The 24,267-nt window shown below is 44.7% G+C and overlaps 1 protein-coding gene across 1 annotated transcript; it reads right to left on the reverse strand.

Annotated features, from left to right (window-relative positions):
• Positions 1-2,485: 2,485 nt before the first annotated feature.
• Positions 2,486-20,205, reverse strand: CCDC191 (coiled-coil domain containing 191). Its single transcript, XM_061453997.1, has 16 exons — positions 19,998-20,205; positions 19,061-19,202; positions 17,364-17,489; positions 16,674-16,852; positions 16,127-16,347; positions 15,270-15,426; positions 13,267-13,457; positions 12,763-13,012; positions 11,154-11,629; positions 10,573-10,667; positions 8,925-9,007; positions 7,475-7,576; positions 6,182-6,325; positions 4,847-4,999; positions 4,323-4,477; positions 2,486-2,886 (listed from the first exon to the last, which is right to left on the reverse strand). Exons 1-16 carry the CDS (start codon positions 20,148-20,150, stop codon positions 2,754-2,756), a joined length of 2,760 nt encoding a protein of 919 aa, XP_061309981.1. The 5' UTR covers positions 20,151-20,205; the 3' UTR covers positions 2,486-2,753.
• Between the last annotated feature and the right edge of the window lie 4,062 nt (positions 20,206-24,267).

Below are 24,267 nucleotides of genomic sequence, written 5' to 3' on the forward strand. Positions count from 1 at the left end.
ACTGGGCAGAAGTGTAAGGCTATTATGTATTCTACAGTGAGATTTGCTAATTCCTGTAAATCGGTAATCTCTTTCTACATAGACTTGACTACTCAGTAACTAAATCTCCATTAGAGAGTACTGCACACAGAGGCAAAGCACACCATAGAATCATAGAATTATAGAACGGTTTGAGTTGGAAAGGACCTTAAGATCACCTAGTTTTAACCCCCTGCCATGTACAGGGATGCCTCACACTAGACCATGTAACCCAAGGCTCTGTCCAACCCGGCCTTGAACACTGCCAGGGATGGGGCAGCCACAGCTTCTCTGGGCACCCTGTGCCAGTGCCTCAGCACCCTCATAGTAAAGAATTTCTTTCCATTATCTAATCTAAACCTATCCTCTTTCAATTTAAAGCCATTCCTCCTTGTCCTTTCCCTACATGCCCTTATAAAAAGTCCAGATTTCTAGTCCCCCTTTAGGCACTGGGAGGCTACCCTAAGGTCTCCCTGGAGCCTTCTCTTCTCCAGGCTGAACACCACCAGCTCCATCAGCCAGTCATATTCCAGTTCTTTTTAAATACCGAGAAATATTCTGACACTTTACATGATATTTTGTTAGCTATCACAATGCTTTATCATACTGATGACTAAAACACTTGAAGGCTTTAAAAGCTCTCGAAGCAGGATCTGTCATTCAGCCCCACTCCCACAGTTGCCATACCCAGCCAAGGTAGTTGCCATGCAGGGGTGGCAAGAGGAGCTGAGGGTGTTGCAGCACTCTTCCATGTGGTGGTGGTGGTTCTTCACTGCTTGCTTGCAATTCCACCCAGGTGATAAGGAAATACCCAGTGGGCACACACGGCACACACACTTCTTCCCAAGGTCATGTTTCTGTACAATACACATGCTTCCACTGGTACAGCTGACAGTAACAGAATCATAGAGTAGCTTGAGCTTTGAAGGTCCCTTCCAACCCATCTAGTCCAACCCCCCTGCCATGAGCAGGGACATCTTCAACTAGATCAGGCTGCCCAACATCACATCCAGCCTGGCCTGGATTGCCTCCAGGGATGGGGCATCCTCCCTGACAACCTGTGCCAGTGTCTCACCACCCTCATCATAAAGAATTTTTTCCTCACATCCAGCCTGAATCTCCCCTTTTTTAACTTAAAACCATCCCCCCTCTTCCTGTCACAACAGGTCCTGCTAAAAAGCTTAGCACCATATTTCCTATAGGCCCATTTTAAGAACTGAAAGGCCACAATAAGGTCTCCCTGAAGTCATCTCCAGGCTGAACACCCCAACTCAGCCTTTTCTTCTAGGAGAGGTGCTCCATCCAGATCTCTCTGGTCAGCACAGAATACCCAAAATAAAAAACAATGAAATGAGCATCTTAATACGCTGACATTCCCCAAAGAATAACAGCACTAGCAAGCACCTGCCTCGCCTGGCACCAACCAGCTGCATGCATAGCACTACGTAAAAACACTATTAAATACAACGTAGGCCTTGCCACAGCTGTGATGAGGCCTCCAGCAGGACCTACACCCACCTTAAATGACAAGGCTCATGAACTTGGAATCCACGCTTGCCTCAAAAATCAGAGCACTGTGCATGTGAGCTGGCCGGTGCTGTGAAATAGGCAGTCCCTATAGATCACCTGTATGCCATGCTGTGATCTGGATCATTAGCAAATATGATGTGCATAGATAGCTCATCTCTGTCCTCAATGCATCCAGACCCTCCTGGCACAGTTAGCTAAGAACTAAGCCAAGTTTGCAGTAGTGCTCAGGGGTCAGCTGGTAGTCTGACAGGTCTGTTGCTCTCTCATCAAGCACTGGCAACAGAAAAGCACCAGGTTACTGCTTAAGAAAAAACAGGTGTTCAGTTGTGCGCTTCAGGTGATGGAGGCTTCATATCAGTGCCACAGCTCTGCACGTGGAAATGGTCTTGGCCTGAAAAAAAACCCTGTGCTAGGCTTTGGTTACCTAGGCCTCACTGCCAGCAGCCAAGACACTCCTACAGAGACCTCACAGCAGAAGGACATTGGGGAATAACCCTCTGAAGCACACAGTGAAACTGTCAGGTAAGTTTCCATAATATGCTTAGTGTAAGTTCCTTCCCTGCAGCTGGTGCAGTGCTGTGTTTCAGCTTTAGTCTGACAACAACGCTGATAACACACCGATGTTTTAGCTCTTGCTCAGTAGCACTTACCCTGATCAAGGACTTTTCAGTCTCATGCTCTGCCAGTGAGGAGGGGCACAAGAAGCCAGGAGGTAGCAGAGACAAGACACCTGACCCAAACCAGCCAAAGGGGTATTCCATACCACAGAACATCATGCCCAGTATAGAAACTGGGGAGAGTCACAAGGAAGGGACCGATCGGCGCTGGAGTTGGTCTGGGTATCGGTCGGTGGGCGGTGAGCAGCTGTATTGTGTATCACTTGTGCTTTCTGAGCTTTCATTTCTTCTCTTGTTGTTTCCTCTTATTACTGCTGGTATTATTTCTATTACCACTATATTTTACTTTATTTCAGTTATTAAACTGTTCTTAACCAGAGGGGTTTACATTATTTAGATTTGCCTCCCCCTCTACCCAGTGAGGGGAGAAAAAGGCAGGGGGAAAGTGAGCGACTGCGTGGTGCTGAGTTACCAGCTGGGGTTAAACCACAACAGCCCTGGAAAGGGCTTCCCTTTGGATTTGTTTCAGTCAGTGTGAAGACAGCAGTGGACAGAATCAGTCTTTTTGTCTCCTTTGACTCTCTTCTGTCATATTTGGAAGTCAGGGAGAATTTCGGCTACTCTCCTGCGTAGCTGGTTCCTCCTTTCCTCTCTCTCTCTTTCCTCTTTCATCAGCAATGGGTACTGCCTCCATGTCTTGAATGCATTCATCATGACTTTCCTTAAAGAAATGGGGGACACAAAGAACAAAGTGACAACATGCAGATGTGCTGCTAACAGAACAGTTAATCAAAAAAATACTTCCATTTGAGAGGGGAACTCCCCTAAAATAGCAGTGGGATTTGTCTTTTCTGCTACTAGTCATGTCTGTGACATATTAAACATCTCCGTGCACACCACTCCATTAATATGCCAATCATGGCAGGGGAAAATAACACATTACCTTCTCTACTCCTCTCCCCCAAGAATTTTACTTCTCCCTCTAACAGGATTCATTAGCTAGAATTTGCTCAGCATTCTGAAGATGAAAGATATTTCTTGAAGAATAAAAGGGTCTCTGAAAGTTTCTTCAGGAAAAATGCAGGCTCGTTTTGTCCAGACCAACCCCTTGGGAGTGCAGGCAGCTGGGCTTCAATTCTTACCTGATTTTAATTACCCCCACAAAGGTGCCTTGTGCCCTGGGTTCCCAAATGGGCAATAGGGAGCAACAGTCCTGCCTAAAGAACAGTTTGCTATGTCAGGGTCTGAACTGACTTTTGCCAGTCAATGGGGGTAATGAGAACGACGTGATTATGCTCCTGATAGGAGGTCATATGTAGAATGAACCCATTCTTTGCTGGGTCTGAATTTCCCCTGGATGCTCCAGTTTGCTGGCTTGTTGGGTTAAATTATGCACTGTTCTGATCTGCTACAGCAAGCTAAACAGGTTTGCTCTGACACAGAAGAGGTGAATTTAATTTAATTCTTCCTCTGAGGTGCTGTAGATCCTGTTTGGGCTATGCAGTGACAGCCTATTTGTGACTGCAGGCAGCTGACATGCTTTATGGTGAGGTATGCGCACATGCATGTTTTCTGCTAAAACGCACAGCTATGGGACAGTGAGTGAACTGGGTGCGCCAGCTCCAGTCATGATCAACAGAATTGCCTGCTGTAGTTCTCACTGCCAACTCAGGCTGACGATGGCATAAATGGAAAGATTCCTTAAGTAGGCTTTCTATTTCATCAACTTTGGATTTGTGAACTAAATAATCTGTTGTGGACAAAACAATAAAGCGTAATTCCTGCACAATCACTTGGCTTGCTGTCACTGTACCTGAAGATTTTCTTAAGGCAGCTTTTAGCAGAAGCTGCACGGCCAGATCTGCTAATCAGCTTAGAAAGGTTCAATTACTTATCCACTTTCACTGTATTCCCTTTCAGCAGATTTAAAAGTCCTATGAAGTCTACCACTAGATTTCCTTTTCCAGACTGCATGGAAAATTCTTATCATAAACCCCTGTTCATGTTGTCTGTGCATATCATAGAAACAAAACAGCGGCAGTAACGAACCTATTTTCATGTGATTTTGGGGAGCAGGTAACAGACCTGTCAAAAGCAGTGTCTAAAACACCCCGTATAGTATATTAAAAAGAACTGCTGGCAAGGGAGTGCACTTACTTGTCACTATGTTCAGTAGCAATCTTCATCTTCTCCCATAAGATACTTTTTTCTTCCCTGAACAGATCAAACCATGCACAGAAATACCTCCTCATAAGGCAGGCTGCATGGAGGGTACTCAGTCTCTCCTCCAGTGTGGAGAGATAATCCTTGTACTAGGGAACAAGGACAGAAAAAGAGGTGAGAATGGTTTCTTTCTCCCAACCCCCATCCCAAAAAGCAGAAACAGAGCAGTGGTGAGACTGTGCAGTGAAGGGTGATGGGGACGGGAGTGGAGGAAAGTCGGTGGAGAGCAGGGTGAGACAGCGCAAAGGTGGACAAGCAGTGCATAGGAGAGTGTCCTGGGTGGAGAAGAACGATGGAGAGTTGAGAGCTGAAAGAAGGTCTCTGAAGAAGGGAGTCAGGTTTCTGGAATGGGGAAAGTGTAACTGAGCAAATGCTGGGCTGCATGTATGTGAAGTGGCACTGTGGTGTAGGAAAGGCTGCCAACAGCCTATCATTTCTCCACTGTGGTGCAGGCAAACCTTTAGCCAGTTCCTGAAGCCCCGTCTCAGCAATATATGGGAATAGAAGTCCTCAGCCCGAGACACTTTCTCCATGAGGCTCCTCTGGGTGTCCTGAAGCCAAGCCATGAGGCATTTCCTCTGTAGGCCCAAGCAGTGGTGCCTTTGTGCCACCTGAATAAAGACAGCAGAGATGGCAGCTAGTTACTAGGACTAGTGACTACATAAAGCTAAAGAAAACTGGGTACACTTAGAAAAATCATCTCAGTTTTTTGGGACTCCCAGAATACAGATGTCTGACAGCTGGAATAATTTACAGGATAGGTTCCCACAAAGAGGGGTCGGCATAAGGAGTAAGACCAGCCTCTGTATCAGGCCACTGCTGTGTCACTTCCAGAGAACAGCTTTTTGGATTAGATGCTCAGTTTAACCTACTGTAAGTGGAGCAGAGGCATGGCCTGTAACAATTTAGTCCAGCCCCATCCACAATGCTGACAAGCAGGATGTATTCAGGGAACAGATGCTATCCCTCTACCTCCCAGCAGGAGGCCTATGTGCATTTGGTTGAGTGCTGTAAGTAGTAGCTGCGGTTCCAGTGGAAGCTTGCCAACACAGCCCTAAAGGCTGAATCTTCAGGATATGGTTCACTGTTTAGTCCACTCTTGATTAAGTGAGCTCATACAGTCATGTATGGAAAGGTTTCATTAGCAATACTGATGTGTCAAGGTCTCAGAAGCCACCACTTGCTATTCTGCACTGAAGATATGGCCAGGCTAGAACAGCCAGGATTATCACCTCTGGTGGTTCTACCTATACCAGTGGCCAACACTACACCAGGAGGAACTCCAGAGAGGGGGAAAACCCTAGAGATGGGCTGGGGTTAACTACTGTAACTACAGTGGCTTAGTGGTGTATTACTTATTAGCTTTGCTGTGGAGCAAGAGAACTGACAGGCTCGTGTCCTATAACTTCAAGTTCCTTTTTTTGCTGTATCATACTACACTAACTCCCACTGCTTTACTGGCATGAAATCACGTGGCAGTTAGTCCATCAGACACGTGGAGGCTAACAAAAGAGGGCTTCTCATTATGTTGAAATTTGTTCCTTTCTCTTTTGGTTCCTGTTTGATCGTCTATAAACAAGGATGCCACCCTTTTGGGTTTCTGACAAGCTTTTATGGTTATTGTCAGATTTAAAGAACTGATTTAAAGAACTAATATAAGGCACAGTATGCAGGAAGAACTTTTGTTTTTTTCATCTCTACCTGTCTTAAGAGCCTATGAACATTTCTGCTGCATCCATTCTTTTTTCCTTCCTCCTAGGGCACCAGTTCTTTCCTTTATCCTCAGCACTTACCACCAGGTTTTCCTTGGCTTGCTGCCTCAGCCTTTTCCATGGCACCATTCCCAGCTTTATGAGCAGGACCTTTTTATAGTGATCTCTTGCCTTTTCCTGGAGCTGCTGCTCTCTCTCCAGCCTCCTCTGCTTCTCCAGTTCTTTCTGCAATACAATGAGTGGTAGTTTTAATTCACTCTGGATAAAGATGATTTTAAGCAATGAGAACAGATTGTCAAATTGGAGCTGGAGGTCCTGATCTGACAGGAAATCGGGATCCGCATTGCTTTTAGCAGTGCAGACCAGACATGACCCCATGTACTAGAACCTGTGGCAGAACGCAGAGCAAATTATCTTAAGTTCTCATGGAAGATGATGGTATTTCTGGCCATTTCCCTGGGCCATTTATCAGTAACTGGCCTTCCCTCAGCACTGCAGTTTGGCATTACTGCAGCAGACATATAATCCACGGCTGTTAGCAGTGCTGATATAGCAGCAACCTCCTTTAGGTAGGCCTTCATCAATGTGGGGAGGGGTGATTTGGTGATCTCAAGGAGGGCAGCTTTCTATGTTTATAAAACTAGACTGAAAACGTCCAAACCTGGTTCTGAGTTGATGCACGAACCCTACCACTAAATCTAGCCTAAATAATCAGGGAGGGATATGGGTATTTTATAACTGTACAATATTACTTTTAACTGAGATTCAGGGATGCAAGTCAAACATCCCAAAACACTCAATCCAAGTAGAACAGTACTTGTAGGTTGAATTCCTGTAGGATCTCAAATGTGCTATTTGGGTTATTAAGACATGTCATTTCCAAGTAACAATAGTGAAGTGGGGGTATTCCTAGGTTACTTCCAAGGAGAGGACGCTTCTATTCTTCAGGTGGAAAGTTGCCCTTGATGTAACTGTCAAGCTTGTTTACTTTTGAATGTGACTGGTATCATTATGTATTCTGGCAGGTGATACAAATGGAAGGAGCAGTCTGAAAGTAGGCTGAACATGCTGCCACTCTGGGGGCTTATGTGGCTATATCTCAGCAGTGAACATCCACCAGCTGGGACCCCTAGTCCTGAGGATAAGACAAGGCAGAGTAAATACTTCATAGTGTGTCTGGTCCACAGCCCTTTCCCCAGTATTGCCAAAAAGGGGGAAGATGGTAAGACTTCCACAGAGTGCTGTGGAACTCTGCTCTACTAATGAAGATTTTCAGTTCACATTACTCTGGCTGCTGACTGAGTGCCAGTGGGTAATGGCTCTTCTTCCCTCTCCCTGCTAAAGAAGGGGGAAACAGGTAAGGTGTTTGCTCACCAGCTTCTGCTGCCTTCTCTCCTCTCGTCGTTTTTCTTGCTGAGCTTCCTTTTCCTCAGCCTCTTTCCTCTGTCGTGCTTCCTCTTCAGCTTTCAGCTGGGCCTTGAAATGGAGGAAGGTAAAATTTAATTTGGTACATGTGACCTTTTCAGAGCACACAGACCTCTAAGCTTTCCCAGTATTCCTTTGGTATTGACCAGCACATGAAACTTCAGAAGGAAGCAGACTTTGTCACATACTAGACAAGATCTGTGCTGGACAATGAAGTGCAGGAGGGAGAGGAAGGAAGGGACTGTTCTTTCTATTACCTAAATATATGTCTTTCTGTGCCCTAATCTATAATATTTGCCCACTCTTACCCTAAAAAATTTAAAATACACATGAAGTTACTGATAGCCTGATTGCTGAAGTCAGTTCTGAATTCCTGGGCTCTGCTCTGAAGTTTTACTTCTATGTACAAAGCAACATTACAGGTACCCAAAAATTTCTTTCCCCAAAACACTGAAGATCAAGGGAGTTTTTTTGCTTCAGTACCAGTCATACTTGTCACAATACCTTTCTCTGAATGTTTATCTACTCCCCTTGCAAACCACACTTTGCCTTCATTTCACAAAGGTTTTACTCTTGATGTATGCATCAAAGGCCTAAAACCCTCACCAACCGTAATGCATGATTACTATGACTCTGTTTTCTGATCTCTACGACTGTGGCAACTGCAGCTGAGGAAACCCGTTGGGGTCTGTCAACTCCATGGTTAGTGTTCGCTAAGGCTCGTTTTATCTATCTTGCTTGGAGAAGGAAGAAACGCTGGTTGTTTTAGGACCCAGGTCTGAGGTTTCTGATCCTAATACAACTTACTATCAATGTCTTCAGTAACAGCTTAATGCCCTGAAGCTAAAAAGGCTCCTCCACTGTGTATGTATCACAGAAAGTGCATATTAACTATGCAAACATTGTCAGTATCTTCTCTCTTCAGCAGAGACTTGCTAGGAAGATGCAGAATTTTTACTTGGTGAGACTGCACACCCTCAAGCTGCATATGACCAGACAGGAAACGCAGGGGATGGAAAACCCACCATTGCCAGGTTCAATCAGGTAGATCTCTGCACGCGATTCCACCCTTCCCATCCTTGGCAAAGACAAGTTAAGGTCACAGGGTAGGTGTGAAAGAAGTGCTGGGGGGTAGTAAGGGAGATTGCTTCTAGCACAGCAACTGCATCAACATGAAGTGTCTGCCTGTGATATGGCAGGGCTAGTACTTTCACCAGATGCAAATGCAGCTGTAACTACGACTTCTGATGTGTGCCAGACATTTGCTTTCTCACCAGCTATAAGACTCCTTGTTTGGATAAAGGGCCTTCTCTTGGCTCCTGACTCTGAGGTTAAAGCAGCATTTCTTGCAACCAGAGCAATGTGAAAGAGACTTGGTTTCACTTTCCAATTCCCTTACCAATTTTTCCTCTTTTCTCTGTTGTTTGGCTTCTTCTAGTTTCTGCTTCCGTTCTGCCCGCTGAATCGCCCTCTCCTCCATTGCTACAAACAGAGGACATAAGGCTTAGTGTAAATGACTACCAGATAATAGCAGAAGTTTGGTGAACAAGGAGGAATACTTCACTCTACTGCCAGGCCTCACTGACCTGACAATGCCAGCCTAAAGGGACTTGCTTTCTGCTGCCTCTTATGGCCAGCAGAGTCATGAACAAGGAACCCATAAACATCTATGAGACGACTGAGGACTACCCCAGTTGGATTCACTCCACCCTCCTTGGTTGATAGTCACAGCCATGAGGCTCAGTTATGAAAGAAGCCGTGTTCAGAGGTTTAACTCTGCCTTCCCTGATCAAGTGCTGAGGCTCAGGGCACCTGGTTTAGCAGTGACTGCTATGAACTCTAGTTGCTTATTTAAAGAGCAGCTTCGTGATGGAAAGCATCCCTGTCACAGTGACACACAGGTACATGGTCCCAGTAGTGAGAAACTACTGCTTAATGCTTCTTTTGGGAGATAAACTGCAATGAGGTAATCTTGCTGGCTATCAGCAAAGGTGTAAGTGCTGACATGACCACACAGAACATGCAGTGGAGTTGAGAACCTGTGTTTACTTCTTTGGAAGTAACAAACTAAGCACAGGCTTGAGCAATCAATAACTGGGAAGCATTTAAGTGTTCTGACAATAGGTTTCCTCATTTTTTTATCCTCTCAGCTGTCCCAAGATTATCCACCATGGAAAAATCATCCAGTGATAAATTATTCATTGATTTTTTGGGGGATCTTCAAACAAAAGCACTTGAATGCTCTGAAAATACGCTTACTGGCTCTCAGGTGCACAGAGTTCAGGCAAATCAGAGTGATGGCTTGGACTAGGTAGCATTGGAGCTGAGCAGAGTCAGAGAAAGTCAACCATTAATTCCCAGTTATCATGGCCAAAAAGCTCTGGCGATCCCCAAACTGCTAAAACATCACAATGATCATATTCCAGACAAATCTGCATGCAGACTGTGACTAGCCCCAAGATGATATGGAAGAACACGACCTAGGGATATAACAGAACCTGATCTTAATTTACTGCATGAAAAGGCTGTGCTGCATGTTTAATGTGTATATGCTGTCTCAGTGTGGCCAGAGAAGGAGAGACACCTACAGAAGGATCCAGAGCTCCTTCCCCAGCCTAGCTACTGCTGTCTCACAAAACCTTCCATAGGCACTTAATTCTCTCTGAAATCTCAATAACACTGTCAAAGGCAGATTAAAATGACTGATCAGTTTAAGTCTTACTTGGATGTGCAATGAAGGGAGTAAGACCAACAGCAAAAACCCCTGAAGAGCTTCTCTGATTCTTGTTGCAGCAGAAACAATCACAAGCGTTAGGAGTAGCTGCCGACACAGTGCACTAAGCAGGGACTTGAAGGGGTTGCAGTGGCTCAGGTTTTATAGATGAAAATAGCTCACTCTTTCACAGTGCTCATCAGGCTGGGAATGAGTGTTGAGTTTTACTTGCACACTGTCATCAACCAGCAAAGCTGAGGCAAAGAAAGAGAGGTTTCCAGACAAACTGTTGAGAAAAGTGGTCTGGAATGGTCTTCACTATCTAGAACAATACCTTTCAGTATGGGATGAGTTGAGGTCACCTTGCTGGAGGGCCTTCTGCCTTGCATCACTGCCCTTGTGTTTTCTGGCCCATGAGAAAGAGGTGGACTATGAAAGGAAAGAGTAAAGAAATTCATCAGTAAATGTGGTCAAATGCCGTCTCGTGCCCACCAATTATGGCTGAGAAACAGCTTTGTAGTTTTTTATTCTCCAATGTGCTGCGTTTTCATTCTGAATCCTGGGTACACCCTTCTGCTTGAAATGGGATTAGTGATTAAAAAGGAGCTGAACACCCAGGGCTGCTGTGTGTTCTGAAATACTGAGGATGACAATCTATTTTACGAAATAAATCCCTGCTGCTACTATGTGTGACACTCTCGTGTTGCTGTTTCTAAGTGGATCCTGTATGGATCACACAGTGTCAAGCCACTGCAAAAAGAAAGAAAGAGAATTGTAGCTGGCCTGATACCACCCTTGTGGTGAAGTCATACGATAGCGGTAGCATGAGTGAAGTATGCCTGGCAAATTCTGGCTCAACTTGGGCAGGAATGAGACATGCTAACTAATTAAACCTGCTTTATCAAGAGCATATACCTCATATAGGTTGTATTCTTGCATGTGAGTTGGTTTTCCCTCTCAGGTTTTTCCTCCCTGGTTTGTAAAGCAGAGTTGTCAGGCTGCTGGAGGGGGGTTACAGCTGTGGCTTGTGCTGCCTTGTCTTCTATTCTGCTCAGCCTCTGATTTTCCTGCAGTTCAAGGATCAGCTTTTGCTGTCTCTGAAGCTGCTGCCTCTGCTCCTCAATCAGACGTTGCTGGAAAGCATGACGGTGCTCAAAACGGCTGCCATAAGCAGAAGCTGTCTTTAGACCAGCTGTCTGTAACTGTTGGAGGAGAGTGGCTATTTGATCCTCACATACAGTCTGGTCCTGGGCACTTAGAGCTGCATGTTTTATGGTAATCTCCCAGGTAAACATGGGTTTTCTGTACGAATGAGATGTGTGAGCTGCATCCCAACAAGAGTGGTCTCTGGTCTGGTCAGTTTTTTTCTGTATGAGGCAAGTTTCAGTGGGCTAAGGAAAAAAAAATTGGCATTGATTAAAAGCAAACACTCTTCTCCCTTCCCTATACACTGTTTCTTTATGCAAACCTAGTAAGATGCCTGAGAAATGGGGTAATCTCCACTAAACAATCTTTATCTAGTTCCTAGACATGGCAGAGAGGCCCCACTGTGCATAAAATAGGAGGCTGTGGGAAAGAGCTGTTAAGGAGCTGTGTGCCATTTCACTGGGAGGAAGAAATCCTGATCAGACAAGAGCTCTGGCAGGAATATATCCTATTTTGTTAAGGAGCACAGCTCAAAACTAGCTTATTTCTCAGGGGTCAGCTCATACCTCAGGGACTAGCACACTCCTTTTTTGACTGTGCTGTCCCTGCTCAGTGCTCAAACGACGAACAAAGGAAAAAAACAGTTGTTGAAGTGATCAACATGGGTGATCTACTGGATGGCCCCTTTTCAGATGGAAGAGAAGTGTACAGGGTGTTGCTCCCTCACGCTTCTTCTCCAGTTTTGATAAATATTACCATGAAACTGGTGTACAGGGGGGAATGAGGCTGCACCTTTTCTGATACAGAGGCATCAGATGCAACATCCACTTTCTGATCCCTAGGTCAACCACCAAGTTTAGTGCTATCCTTCCAGCACAAATTTTACCAGTGCATCAGAAATAAAACACAAGTCCACTAGGATGATACAAGCACCACACGAAATCAGCTTTTGCTGACAACCAAATGAAAAACTTGACCTGTAACATGTGTGTGAGCATTCACGCTGGGATTGTGGGACTGGGATACTGCTGTGGTACTTTACAGACCTGACAAGTGGCAGTTTCAGGAAGCAACCTCTGATTCTCCTCTCTACCTCCTTGTGATGTGTGCTACCATGAAACAGCCAGCAACATTTCCCCCCATGTTGCTGACACATGGGGGGATGACACAAATCTCTTGTTGTGCAGTCCAGTGTTATTCTTTTTAAGACTAAGCAGGCATTAAAGATGTAACTAATCTGTCAGCAAAAGTGATCTGGAGGTCACTCTGGGAAAGAAGCCTCTCTCTGGGACAATGTACTCTTTATTTCAGATTGCACAAAAGTACTTTGAAAGAGTACAGAGACGCCAGTAGACAAAAATACACGGAAAGGATTTACCTTGTGTTTCTGCATATCCTGATGATGGTTTACTTCTGCTGTCCCAGGCTGGTTAGTCTCCAGTGGCCTGTCCAGCCCATCCTTCTCCAGTGACACTGCCCCCAGCAGCTGTGACATCTTTTTCTCAGTCTCCTCTCTCTTGATCTGTAGCTCCTGTTTTCCTGTCTCTGCTTGGCTCCAGTGCCGCCATGCCAGAAAGCAGTAGCGCAAAAGCCGTCGCTGGTTATATTCCTCAGACAGTTGTTTTTTCCTAAATGAGAAAGCACTTGTGTTATGATAGAGTGAGGCTTCTGCCCAGACCTGTCTGAAACAATTGCATCAAGCACAGCAGCCTACGCCATGGCATGAGGCCCCATAATTTCCTTAATCTTTTTGTTGCTTAATTCTGAAGGCCTTCCAAAGCTGAACAGAGTTTCTCCAAGGATGGACAGAGGGCAGTCCCTGATCACTGCACTGCCTAAATGCTGCTGCAGTAGGAGAAATCCCACAGTGTAGGGTCACTACCTGTTTTGATCTTGGAGACGAACTTGCAACTGCTGTGCCTCCTGCACTACCTTCTGGGACCAAGTATAGTTTCTCCAGGCTCGCAGGGCCTTCATCTGGCATTTCCAGTCAGCAAGTGCTTTGGCTTTTCCCATTTTAATTCTGTGCTCCAGAGTGACTTTCAGCCAAGCAGAGAAATGTTGTTGCATGCACTGCATGGGAGAGTTTCAGAAAAACAATGAGCAAGACACACCCCATCACACAGATGCAGACCCTCTCCACCCTTCCCCTTATCAGACTTTCTTTTTCAGAGCATGTGCAGGTCTTCTACAAAAAGCAGGAAGGGATTAGAAAGATAACATCATAGGGCACTAAGTTTTTGAGTAAAACACACTAAGTCCACCAAGTAAAAAGGAATAAAATGGGTGAGGGACATAGAATTTCTAGAGACAGGAAAGATGTTTTGAAATGTAGAAAATGTCTAAGGTGCTACAGGTAAGAAGAGTTATGTGAAGAACAGTTAATGATATTTCAAAGGACCACTTTTTTAACTTAGACAAAAATCAAGATGCTTCCTAGTATGAATTTATGACATGACATCCTTGTTCCAGTAGGAAGCCAAACCTTTCCCCTATTGTGTAAGTAGATTCACTGTTCTGTACATCATACAGCACAGCAATTTGCTATCTAATCTACCCCATAACTGTAGCCCTGTCACTGCAGACACTGTTCATTTTGATCCCCCAAGTGGGTCACCTCACAGGACTCGGTTGTACCCCTTTGGCCCTAATGCCTCGTTTTAACTGGATTCCTCTCACTCACTGAAATTTCCAAATGGAGTCTTACAAAAAAGACAAAATTAGCTATTTCCTTCTGCTTTAGACAAATAATCAGTGTCGCTATTATGCTTAGCTCAGCTAAGCCACAGCTTCTCACATGCAGCCCCAAAATTGTTCTGTGGTTTCATTCAGGCTTATCTTCATAGCTTACATTGTGCTGCAGAGAGGTTGTGTACTGCTAAACAGTAGCCAAACTCAGAGCCAATGGACAGGCTGATGAAGTGAACCAGGGGGGAGATTCTATGATTAATAAAATTCTAGATGTAGGTAAGTAGACATAAAGAGTGATGACAGCTCGATTAGTTAAAAACATTATGTGATGGATGGCATTCATACCTGCACTCAGAGAAACTTATTCCCTTTCCTGAGGCTGCCCATATAGAATCAAAGAATAGTTAGGTTGGGAATGGACCTTAAGATCATCTAGTTCCAGTATAAAAAGATCACTCTTTAATCCTAAATTCTTGATATAACTAGGCGTTTAACCCAGAATTGGCCATAGTATCAGAATAATGAGGGTAAAAGACACAAGTTCCTACTGAGAATTGTAATAATTGGAATTATCAAAGTCTGCATGGTTGCCTCAAAAGAGCTGTTGCAATAGCACAGAATATCCTACTGCACCTCATGGGAGTGGATCCTTAAAGAACCTGTTAGTGTGGATGTGCTGGCATACTTCTTGGAGACCCAGCTCAAAATTCACCCCAGGCTTCAGCACTTCCCTTTCGCCTCCCTGCACCAGGGTCTGCAAGGCCATCTTTAAAATATCTTTCATATACACAATAAAGGCTTCTCAGGACCTTTTTTTTTTCCACTTTCTTCCTCCCCCTTTTACTTTCTTCCTCAAGGAAAGCAAACCTTGCTTCACTGCCTTGTCTGTACACCTGCCTGTTTCTAGGCTGCAGAAGTCTTTATGTTGACAACTGTCCTGAGAGTCACATCTTTTCCACAATTCTACGAGACACCTCCCACTGAGTACACCTGAGGCACAGAAACACTGGGGATAAAGGCTCAGGATTTCTTGCCCTTGTCTTACAAGATAGTTTTTGCTCTGCTCTTCTACATGGGGAGGAAGTCTTGGAAGAAGTAAAAAGTTCTGATAACCAGGACTTTTTACTTTAGTTTTGCAAAAAGCAGCTGAGGGCAGGTAGCTCAGTGTCTCAGATAAAGAAGGGTGATGCTCACTTTCTGCTTATTGGCTTGAATCCTGCGCAGCAGCTCCTGAGCCTTTCTCCGTTTCTCCTCTCCTTGCTCTTCTTTCTTCAGGACGACGGGTGGTGAGGCACTAATAGGTATCTTCTGCATTGACAGCCTCTGACTCTTTTCTTGTCTCTTCCCCTCCCTGGAAAATGAACAAACATACAGATCTAATACAAAGAGAAAAGTACTGTAGCACAGATATCACTCTCTTTTTGGCTAATCCTAAGAGAATCATCTCCACAGATTAGAAAATTGCTGATTATTTAACTCAGCCTTCTTAGAAAACAGCCTCTCTCATGGAGTCCCAGAAACTAAACAATCTGGAGCATGCTCAAAATAGAGCAGGCAGAAGAAAATAGTAAGATTTCAGTAAAGCACTTGCATGAGATTTAGGATCTCAGGGCTGTCTAAGTAAATAAATGGCATCCCTACAAGTTGTATCTCTGTGACAATCCAAGCTCAGCAAAAGCAAAAATTACATATCTGCAGAATCCTCAGCCAAGAATGCTCTTTATACTCTTGTGGCTGCATTAGAGGCTAACAAGGCTGGATGTAGCCACAGAATTGATAGAGAGAATGCATGGTGGTGCAAACACACTCCTACTTTGTCATTTAGCGTACTTATAATGGCTATGGGGAGGCCAACAGTATCTTCTGCGCATCTTCCCACTAACATCTCTGCCACAGATGTTGGTAACAAAGGACTAAAAGGTTTTGGGAGAGTTCAGAGACAAAGGAATGCCAAATGTTTCCTTTGGGACCCCCACTCCTCTTCTGTTTAGCAAAAGAAGCTGATAAGTGTTCTTCATATGACTCTTTTCATGCCCCCCTCTCCCTCTTACGTTCTCCATGCTTCTGCCATGGCCTGCTTCTCAGCCATTTCCCTTCGCAGCTTCACCATTTCCCTCTGGATTTCCTCCTCCTCCTTCTTAGCCTTCAGGGCCTTCCTTCTGTCCTCCGCCTGTGCTTGGAGCCTAGCCTCAGACAGAACTGATTTCTTCAGGGACTGTTCTTGTCTCTGAAGCTCTAATGCCTTCTGACGCTTTATTCGGTTTTCTTTCACCTGGGAAGGAGGAAATGAATAAAAGTTAAAGCAGATGCAAAGGCTGAAGAAATTGAGGCTCACTGTACACTAAAAGGGTGACTCACAATCCACCTTTCACATGAAGCAAGTACCCCTACCCATAGCTGGTACTGACTGGTTTTGCTCTCAGACCAGCAAAAAACTCAATTCAAGAGTGAGGTTAAACCAGTACTATTAGGTGTGAGCAAACTCAGAGATTACTGTCATGGTCATTTTTCCTGCAAGTCTTTAGAAGCATCAGTATCTACTCTAATCTTATAATCCTCTGCCTTATTCCTTTGAACTGTGCTGCCTTGCCTGCTCACCTGCTTGTGTCTAAGCTCCATCGTTATTCGTGGATCTGTAAGTTTTTTGTTTTCCTTGATGTCTTCAAGTCTAAGGCCTTCCATTATCCCACAGCTCACAGCTTCACTCTGCAAAAGGTACTGTAGGTATTCTTGGACAGAAGAACTTTCCACTTCGTATTCTAGATAGCTGCACAAGTCTGAAATGAGGAATTTAGATTATCTATGGCTAGTCTGAAATTAATAAACCCCTCTGTCTCAGATCACAAAGCCTAATGTAATTAAAAGGATCACTTTCCCAGACTGGGAAAGTTTGATGAAAGCAGACACACTGACTACACTCCATTTATCCCCAGAGAGTCTTAATCAGTCTTCAATTGAGCACACTGGAGCAGAAACAACATTTTGTCCAGTTTTTACTGCCTTGCTTCTGATGACCTCAAGCAGCTGTATAAATCTGACATACCCATACACAAAAGAAACAGAATTTCTCTTTTACAAAGGGATACATTGAATGCTTATGAGGTGTATTTATGCAGCCCTACAGCTACCTGCCGTAAGAGCTAGGGAAGAAAAATGCTCTCTAATCTTGTTTCTACTAAGACCACTAACCTGGTCTATCCAAAGCAAATTTTACATCTCAGTCTGACAAGCCACGAGGCCTGGCTCCCTTCCCCAGCACATCCTCAGCAAGAATTGCTTTGTTCTCACCATCAAACCGCTCACACTTCAGAGGGGCTGCAGAAGGCTCTTCCAGGACGGCAGAGCCAACTTCCTCTTCTCCATTGCTCATCAGTTCCAGTTTGGACTTCATCCAGTTACTGAGCAGCTCTTGAGCTGTTGTGAGGAAGGAGACTCATGACTTCACTTGTTAAAAAATATATGGGCAAGTATAAACTAGCAAGACTGTTACTATGGGATAGTTATATCACATGCCAGAAAGGCTATCTGAAATGACTGAAAGTTAATCTGCAACAGCAAGTGGAATAAGGCTAATAGTTCTGTTCTAATCTTGATCTATAAAAAGAACAGGAAAGAGAAGGTGGTAAACATTGTCCCTGTCACATGTCACAAATGAACTCTTCTCCACCTCCTTTATCTTACAACACTCTGTGGACACTTAGATCACTCCTACAATTACTACCGCCTTTATCAAGGCGATGGAATTCACGAGGTAATTCAAAACTCGGATAGCTTTCATGCTTTACCACTGCAATTGCAGACACTTAGATACTTTCCACATGTACAGCCAAGGTTGTCATATATTAAATACAAAAAGAACCACTGTTTGGCCAAATGTTTCCTTCATTTCTACAGGTTAACTTTTCCAAGTACCACAGAAACAACCAGTCTAGATTACAAACCTGTCAGGTGGCAAACTTCACCAGGGACTACCTGTACTCAGAACTGAGACTGCAGCTACAGGAATGCACACATGATGGACTTGGTACTCGCCAGCAAGCTCAAATGCCTAATGAACAATGAGTATAAAGTCCATCTATGGACTTCTAGTATTGGAAGGGACCTTAAAGACCATCTAGTTCCAACTTCCTGCCATGGGCAGGGACACCTTCCACTAGACCAGGTTGCTCAAGGCCAGGTTGGACAGGGCTTGGAACACTTCCAGGAAGTGATATCTATCTGATAATAGAAAGAAGAGAAGAAAACATCTTATCACTTGGGGAAGGGTTTTTTTTTTGACTGGGAAATGTGGTGTCTTCATAACTGGACTATATGAGTTCTGACATTCCTCTTATTGTTACCTTCTTTTGCAAAGTGGATTATGTGCAGCTAATACCATTAAGTATTCTAATAATGGTTAACTCAGTTTTTAAAATGCTGCCTCCTGTCAGGTTTTTACACTGCAGACGTACTTCCAGCACTGGGGAGAGATAATTTCTCTCTTTTTTTCTTATTTTTCAAATTTCAGTAAGTATTTGTGGATACAGGCATTAGAAAAGGAATATTCAGTTAGGTAATTAGTGAGGAAAATTTTGCATAGGAATTGAAGTAAAACCACATGGTTATCCCTAGATGTGGAATTTACACAGAGCAACTCCATTTTCACAGCTGGAATATTATTAAAAATACATCAGTAATTTCCCCAGTTTCCTATAGCCCACTAATTTTATTTGACCACACACTGTGTCTTCAAGGGCAGTATTGATCCTTGTCTTGACCCGACATCTCCAGGAGACAGTTTATCCTTCTCTTAGGTATGCTAATTAAGGTCTACCTTGGACTCCAGCAATTGATTCCTTTTTCGCCTTTTTCCGTTAAATACATCTTACTATGAACTGTTTCTGATGGTCTCAAGTTTTGCAAGAGCCTGTCCATACCAGAACTGCAATGCTGGATCAAGAACGGCTCATTTTAGGCAACTTTTGGCAAGCAGTATTTCAGCTCACCTTCCTCATAGGCGTCATCATGATCTTGCAGGTGTTCCAAGGTTTCCAAACTTGTCACAGGACCACAAGGCTCCTGTGGATACCTTGACTTTTGAAGGGGAAAAGCTTCAGATACAGCATATGCAGAGGTTTGGTCCATACTCTGTAAATTGAAGAAATTAAAACATTTCTAAGGATTGTTGGATATTAATTTTTACTCTTCCTATATCCATGTTTCTTCTCCAGGGAGAGCAAACATCAGTAGGAATGTAATACAAAACAGCATGGCTGTTATAAGAAATAGATATATTTTGAAACACGCTTCTCAGACTATTCAATTGACTGGAGAAACTGGACTTGGAAATCACTGAGTAATAAGCATTCATTTTGCAATTAGTGCCAATGATAGTGATTGGAGAAAATGTAGGGAGAATGCAAGGACCCATCCCCTGGTGGCTGGATAGAGACTTGCTGAGCTAGTCCACAGCAATCACCAACTATGAAGTTTGGTATCAGCATTTTATTATAACCAGCTGGCCACTCTGTAATGGTCTGAGTGATTTTTCAACCCATATTCATCTCCCTGAGGTATAAATGGGCCTGATGTGCTTTCACATATAACACCTGTAACACAGACAGCCCCCATATATTCCTAGTATCTTATCTAATTCTGCCCTCTTCCAATTTAAAGCCATCTCCCCTTGTCCCTTCACTACATGCCCTCCAAGAGTCCAGGTCTCCTGCAGACCCTTTAGGCACTGGAGCTGCTCTAAGGTCTCCCCAGAGCCTTCTCTTCTCCAGGCTGAACCAGCCCAGCTCTTTCAGCCTGGCTTCATAGCAGAAGCGTTCCAGCACGCTGATCATCTCCATGGCCCTGCTCTGAACTCGCTCCACCAGGCCACTGGTGGACTCCCCCTAACGCTCTCCGCACCGCCCCCCGCCGCGCCCCGTCCGTTACCTTCCCTCCGGCCCTTGCCGTGAGGCGCCGCCAGCGGTACAGCTGATGTGCCGGGTGCCCCGGGCGCGACACAGCCGCGGCGGGCACCGCCATGAGCCGCCCGCTCCTCTCGGCGAGTCCCCGGACGCACGGCGCCGGCAGCGGCTCCGCCATAGCAAGGCCTCCGCCAGTGCGCGGAAAGGCGCTGTGCGTCCGCCGGCGCACGCCGATGATGCGGTCGCTACGGCAAGCGGCGGGGCTCACAGCACGTTCACACCGCCTCCCGCCGCGTACGGCGGTAACGGCGCTGCGGGCCCCGCGATGCAGGTGAAGCTGTGCGGTGCGGGCGGCTCAGTGGGGACCTTGTCGCTCTCTACACGTACCTGAGAGGAGGTTGTAGTGAGGTGGGGTCGGTCTCTGCTCCCAAGTAACAAGTGATATGTTAAGAGGAAACGGCCTCAGGCTGCACCAGGGGAGGTTTAGGTGGAGATAAGGAAAAATCACCTGTTTACTGAACAGGTTGCCCAGGGCAGTGCTGGAGTCAGCGTCCCTGAAGTGTTCACACACCGTGTAGATGAGGCCCTCAGTGACACGGGTTAGCGGTGGCCATGGCAGTGCTGGGCAACGTTTGGACTTGATGATCTTAAGGTCATTTCCAACCGAGTTGATTCTGTGATTTTATGCTGCTGTGATTTGAAGCCTAAGGTGCCATGACACAAAGCTGAAGCTAGGCATCACCTACACAGGGTGCCCTCCACAACAGTGCCACCAACATGGAAATCCACCCTTGCTTAGTCACATAAAAGTCCGTATGTGTACTGCCTCTCTGGCAGCGCTCTCAGACACACCAGAAACCAGCTCCCACAGGGCACATGCCCAGCCCCTCTCACCCTGCCTAACCAACCAATGCAGACCTGCTAACCTGAAATGAAAAGGTTTCATGTAAAGATACTGATACGTGTGCTGCTGGGCTTCAGCCCATCCAGGAACTCTCAGCAGAGAATCCTCAGTTGCTTTAAACGTGAAAAGTGAAACCAAAAAGCTGTGAGAGCTCAAAGCCATCAAAGCCATCTGAAGAAGCAGCAGAGGACTGATCCCAGGAGAGCCCAACAGCTGAATACCTCCCTGACAAGCAGCTGTACCTCAGGTACACCAGTCCCCAACACCTTCCCACAATCCCTACGGAAAAGAGTGGGGAAAACCACCACCTGGCATAAAGGCAGTGTTGCTCATCTGCAGGATCCTTTTGGCTGGTGAAGAGGAAAACCAAGAAAGCAACTTGTCTTCAAAGGAGAAACACTTGCCTTTTTCCTGTAGATATGACTGTTGCATTGGTGAGGGGACCAGGTGTGCAGTTACACTTCACATTCTGGGATGTTTATAGGAAAAGATGTACTTCACTCTAAGCTGTATAAATTAAACACATCTCAAAGGCCATGTTCTGCATCTTTGGGCAGCACTCTCAGTCCAGCCAATAGGCAGACTTCTCATTTCAGAGATCAGCTGGTGAAACCAGTCCCAGGAAGTGACAGTTACAGGGCTTTCTCCTTGCCACCTAGATCTGTCTGCTAAATTCTGACTAGAGACACTGATTTGTCCAAGACTTCACAGTAAGTCCGTGCTGGGAAGATTCATACCAGTCTTGCATTTGTGTCCTTTCCTACTGCATTGTTGTCTCTTTCCTGTATTTCTGACTTTATCAGTAACTGCTAAAAGATCACAAAGCAATGGATTACTTCTGCAAACTGAGGGGAAAGTCAGGCTAAAATGGTACTGGTGGCCATATCACCACAGTACACTCAGACTGTACATTTCTTAGGGCAGGGACACTCTTTACTTTTCCTTTGGAGAGTGCATTTTCAGATACAACAGGAAATAAAAGCATGATCTTAGTAATGCACCAGTATCATAAGCATGCAAATGCTTCAGACAGATCTCAGAATAAAATACTTTACTACTTTGGTGTAAACAGGTGGAGAAACATAAGAACCAAATATACAACCAGGAGTCAGTAAGATGACATTCATGAGGTGGTGGTACCACCTCCCTGGCTGTGTTAAGACTTGCAGGTAAGGGCATGCCTGTTTCCTAAGTCACACTGGCACATGTCGGTCCTTCCTGCAGAAGAACTAGGTAGTTTTGCCCTTCACTGTGTTAAATGGCAAGAATGTCAGGCATTGGAACAGGCTGCCCAGGGCAGTGGTGGAATCACCATCCCTGGAAGTGTTCAAAAATCGTGTAGATGAGGCCTTCAGTGATATGGTTTAGTGGTGGCTTTGGCAGTGCTGTGGAACGGTTAGACTTAATCATCTTAAAGGTGTTTTCCAACCTAGGTGATTCTGTGTGTGGAGCATTACCTGTCCAGGCACTATTTTACAGCTGCTTTATTTGAACAACAAAATGAAGAAATTGGTTCAGTCTGATCAGAAAGATGACCAAAGATCTTTCCAAAAGCATCAAACATTATCTTCCTTTGCAATTATTTGCAATAGCAGTCATTTCCTTGCCCCAGTTTTCTCCAGCCAAAGGCTCTGGGGCTGTTTTAGGCAGAAGATCTTTTTTATTTCCAAGTCACACCTGAGAGAAATTTGTCCAGTTCTCACAGGCAAGTTAGGCAGCATCAGCTGCCTGGCCTGGGGTGCTTCTGGATCCCTGTCCCATCTGTATTGTCCCAGAGACACATATACAGATACATTCTGATCCTGAAACACTTGGCTCCATGGTCAAGCTGGCTTCTTGTCAGACAAGTAGGTTCTTAGTGCCTCTTCAAACATGCAGTTGAGTTTGCCAGCCCAGTCAGCTCTCTTAAGAATGAAAGCTGTAGTGCAAATAGCCAAATCCTGGCTTCCAGCCCACACAGTCCCAGCACTAGACACAAGATGTTTAACAGACTGTAAATAAAAGCCCGTAGACTACAATGGGCCCGCTCCTTCTTCATTACACCCACAAATTCCAGTAATCTGGATAATCCCTCAGTCAAGAAAGAAGGAAATAAACTTGTGAAATACCAGTAGACAGTGATATGTTCATACAAGCCTCCAGGGCAACAGGGTAATTGTGTAGATGACTAATTTCTTAAGGTAAAACAAATTGGAGCACCTAAAGGAAACCAGCAAACACTTCTGTCCATTTTTTTGTTTAAAATTCTGGCGATAAGCATTACTCTGTGTAGCAGGATGTAGCTGGTACTGTTTTCCAAGTTCTGTGGACATTTTGAAATGCCATTTAATATGAAGCAGGCACCAGGTATCACAGCCTTAAGAGAAGAACAAACCCATGGCCAAGATACGCTGATCTGATTTAGTTTTACGCTGTTCTGTGTATTTGTAGAGTTGTTAAACAACATCCTGGTATGCTAAAAGAACGCCCCAAAACAAAACAACAAACCCCCATCATTTTCATGACATTGAAAATTCTGTTTCCGGAGCACTTTTGTGTTTTTCTGCTTGGGGGTTGTTTTTTTTTAATTCTGTAATCTCAGGTTTAGTAATTCCAAGAAATTTTGTATCAGCACAGTGTGGGGGTCCCTTATTCAAACAGCGAAAGCCACTCGCTTCTTCTGTGCTGAAAATGTTCTTGCCAGTAAAAGCTCTTTTGGTATGAGGGTTTTCTTTTTTGTCGTTTGTGAACTCACTTACTCAGTAACTAGAGTTATATTAGATCAGAAATTTAACGTTGGTGTCACTCATTTGCCCCCTATGGAAGTGATGGTAATGGCAATGTTGCAAAGACGTTCCATCAGATTTCTTTTAATAGTTCCTTACAGTGTGATTCACTTGAGAATGACTCAAGGATAATGAAAGGAAACAAAAGCCATTTTATGCATAAATTCTGGTATTTTCTGCCCTTTGCCCATAGTGTAGATGCCATGGAGTAGAAGCATGGAGGCTCCAGTGTATTATTCCCAGGACTGATGGAGGAACATGGTTTAGTTCTCACCTCAACAAAAAGCAATTCAAACTCCTTTCAGAAGAGACAGTAGGAAGAAAACATTAAAGATTGACTTGGCAAATGAGGAAGGGAAAACATGGGCAAGTTGCACTCAATCAGGAAAGGAGGAAAACCCATCATTTCATGAGTACTTTAGAGACCCGTTACCTTGTATGACTAGAAATATGCACAAGAGGGAAGAATGTATCCTTGCTACGTATCCTTGTAGTCCCCAAAACCAGAGGCAGCTAGGTGAGAGCACCAGCCACGAGGCTCAAGTTTCTCTCTCATTCTACTCAGTTTTTCTGCCCTGTGAAGCTCTCATCATCCTCTACAATATGGAGAAGCTTTGTAGGAAGAA

Source organism: Pezoporus flaviventris, unplaced genomic scaffold (genome assembly GCF_033815535.1).
Source record: "Pezoporus flaviventris isolate CSIRO_AGI_PZ_B2104156 unplaced genomic scaffold, CSIRO_AGI_Pfla_v1 ptg000015l, whole genome shotgun sequence".
NCBI classification, from domain to species: domain Eukaryota; kingdom Metazoa; phylum Chordata; class Aves; order Psittaciformes; family Psittacidae; genus Pezoporus; species Pezoporus flaviventris.

Excerpts from the sequence above, each read along its gene's own strand:
- CCDC191 (XM_061453997.1), bottom strand. The coding sequence starts at position 20,150 with ATGGCGGAGCCGCTGCCGGCGCCGTGCGTCCGGGGACTCGCCGAGAGG. Across the intron at positions 15,427-16,126 it reads ATGGCAGAAGCATGGAGAAC|GGAGGGGAAGAGACAAGAAA; the intron begins GTAAGAGGGAGA and ends TTCATTTTCCAG. Across the intron at positions 4,478-4,846 it reads GCTTCAGGAACTGGCTAAAG|TACAAGGATTATCTCTCCAC; the intron begins GTTTGCCTGCAC and ends CTTGTTCCCTAG.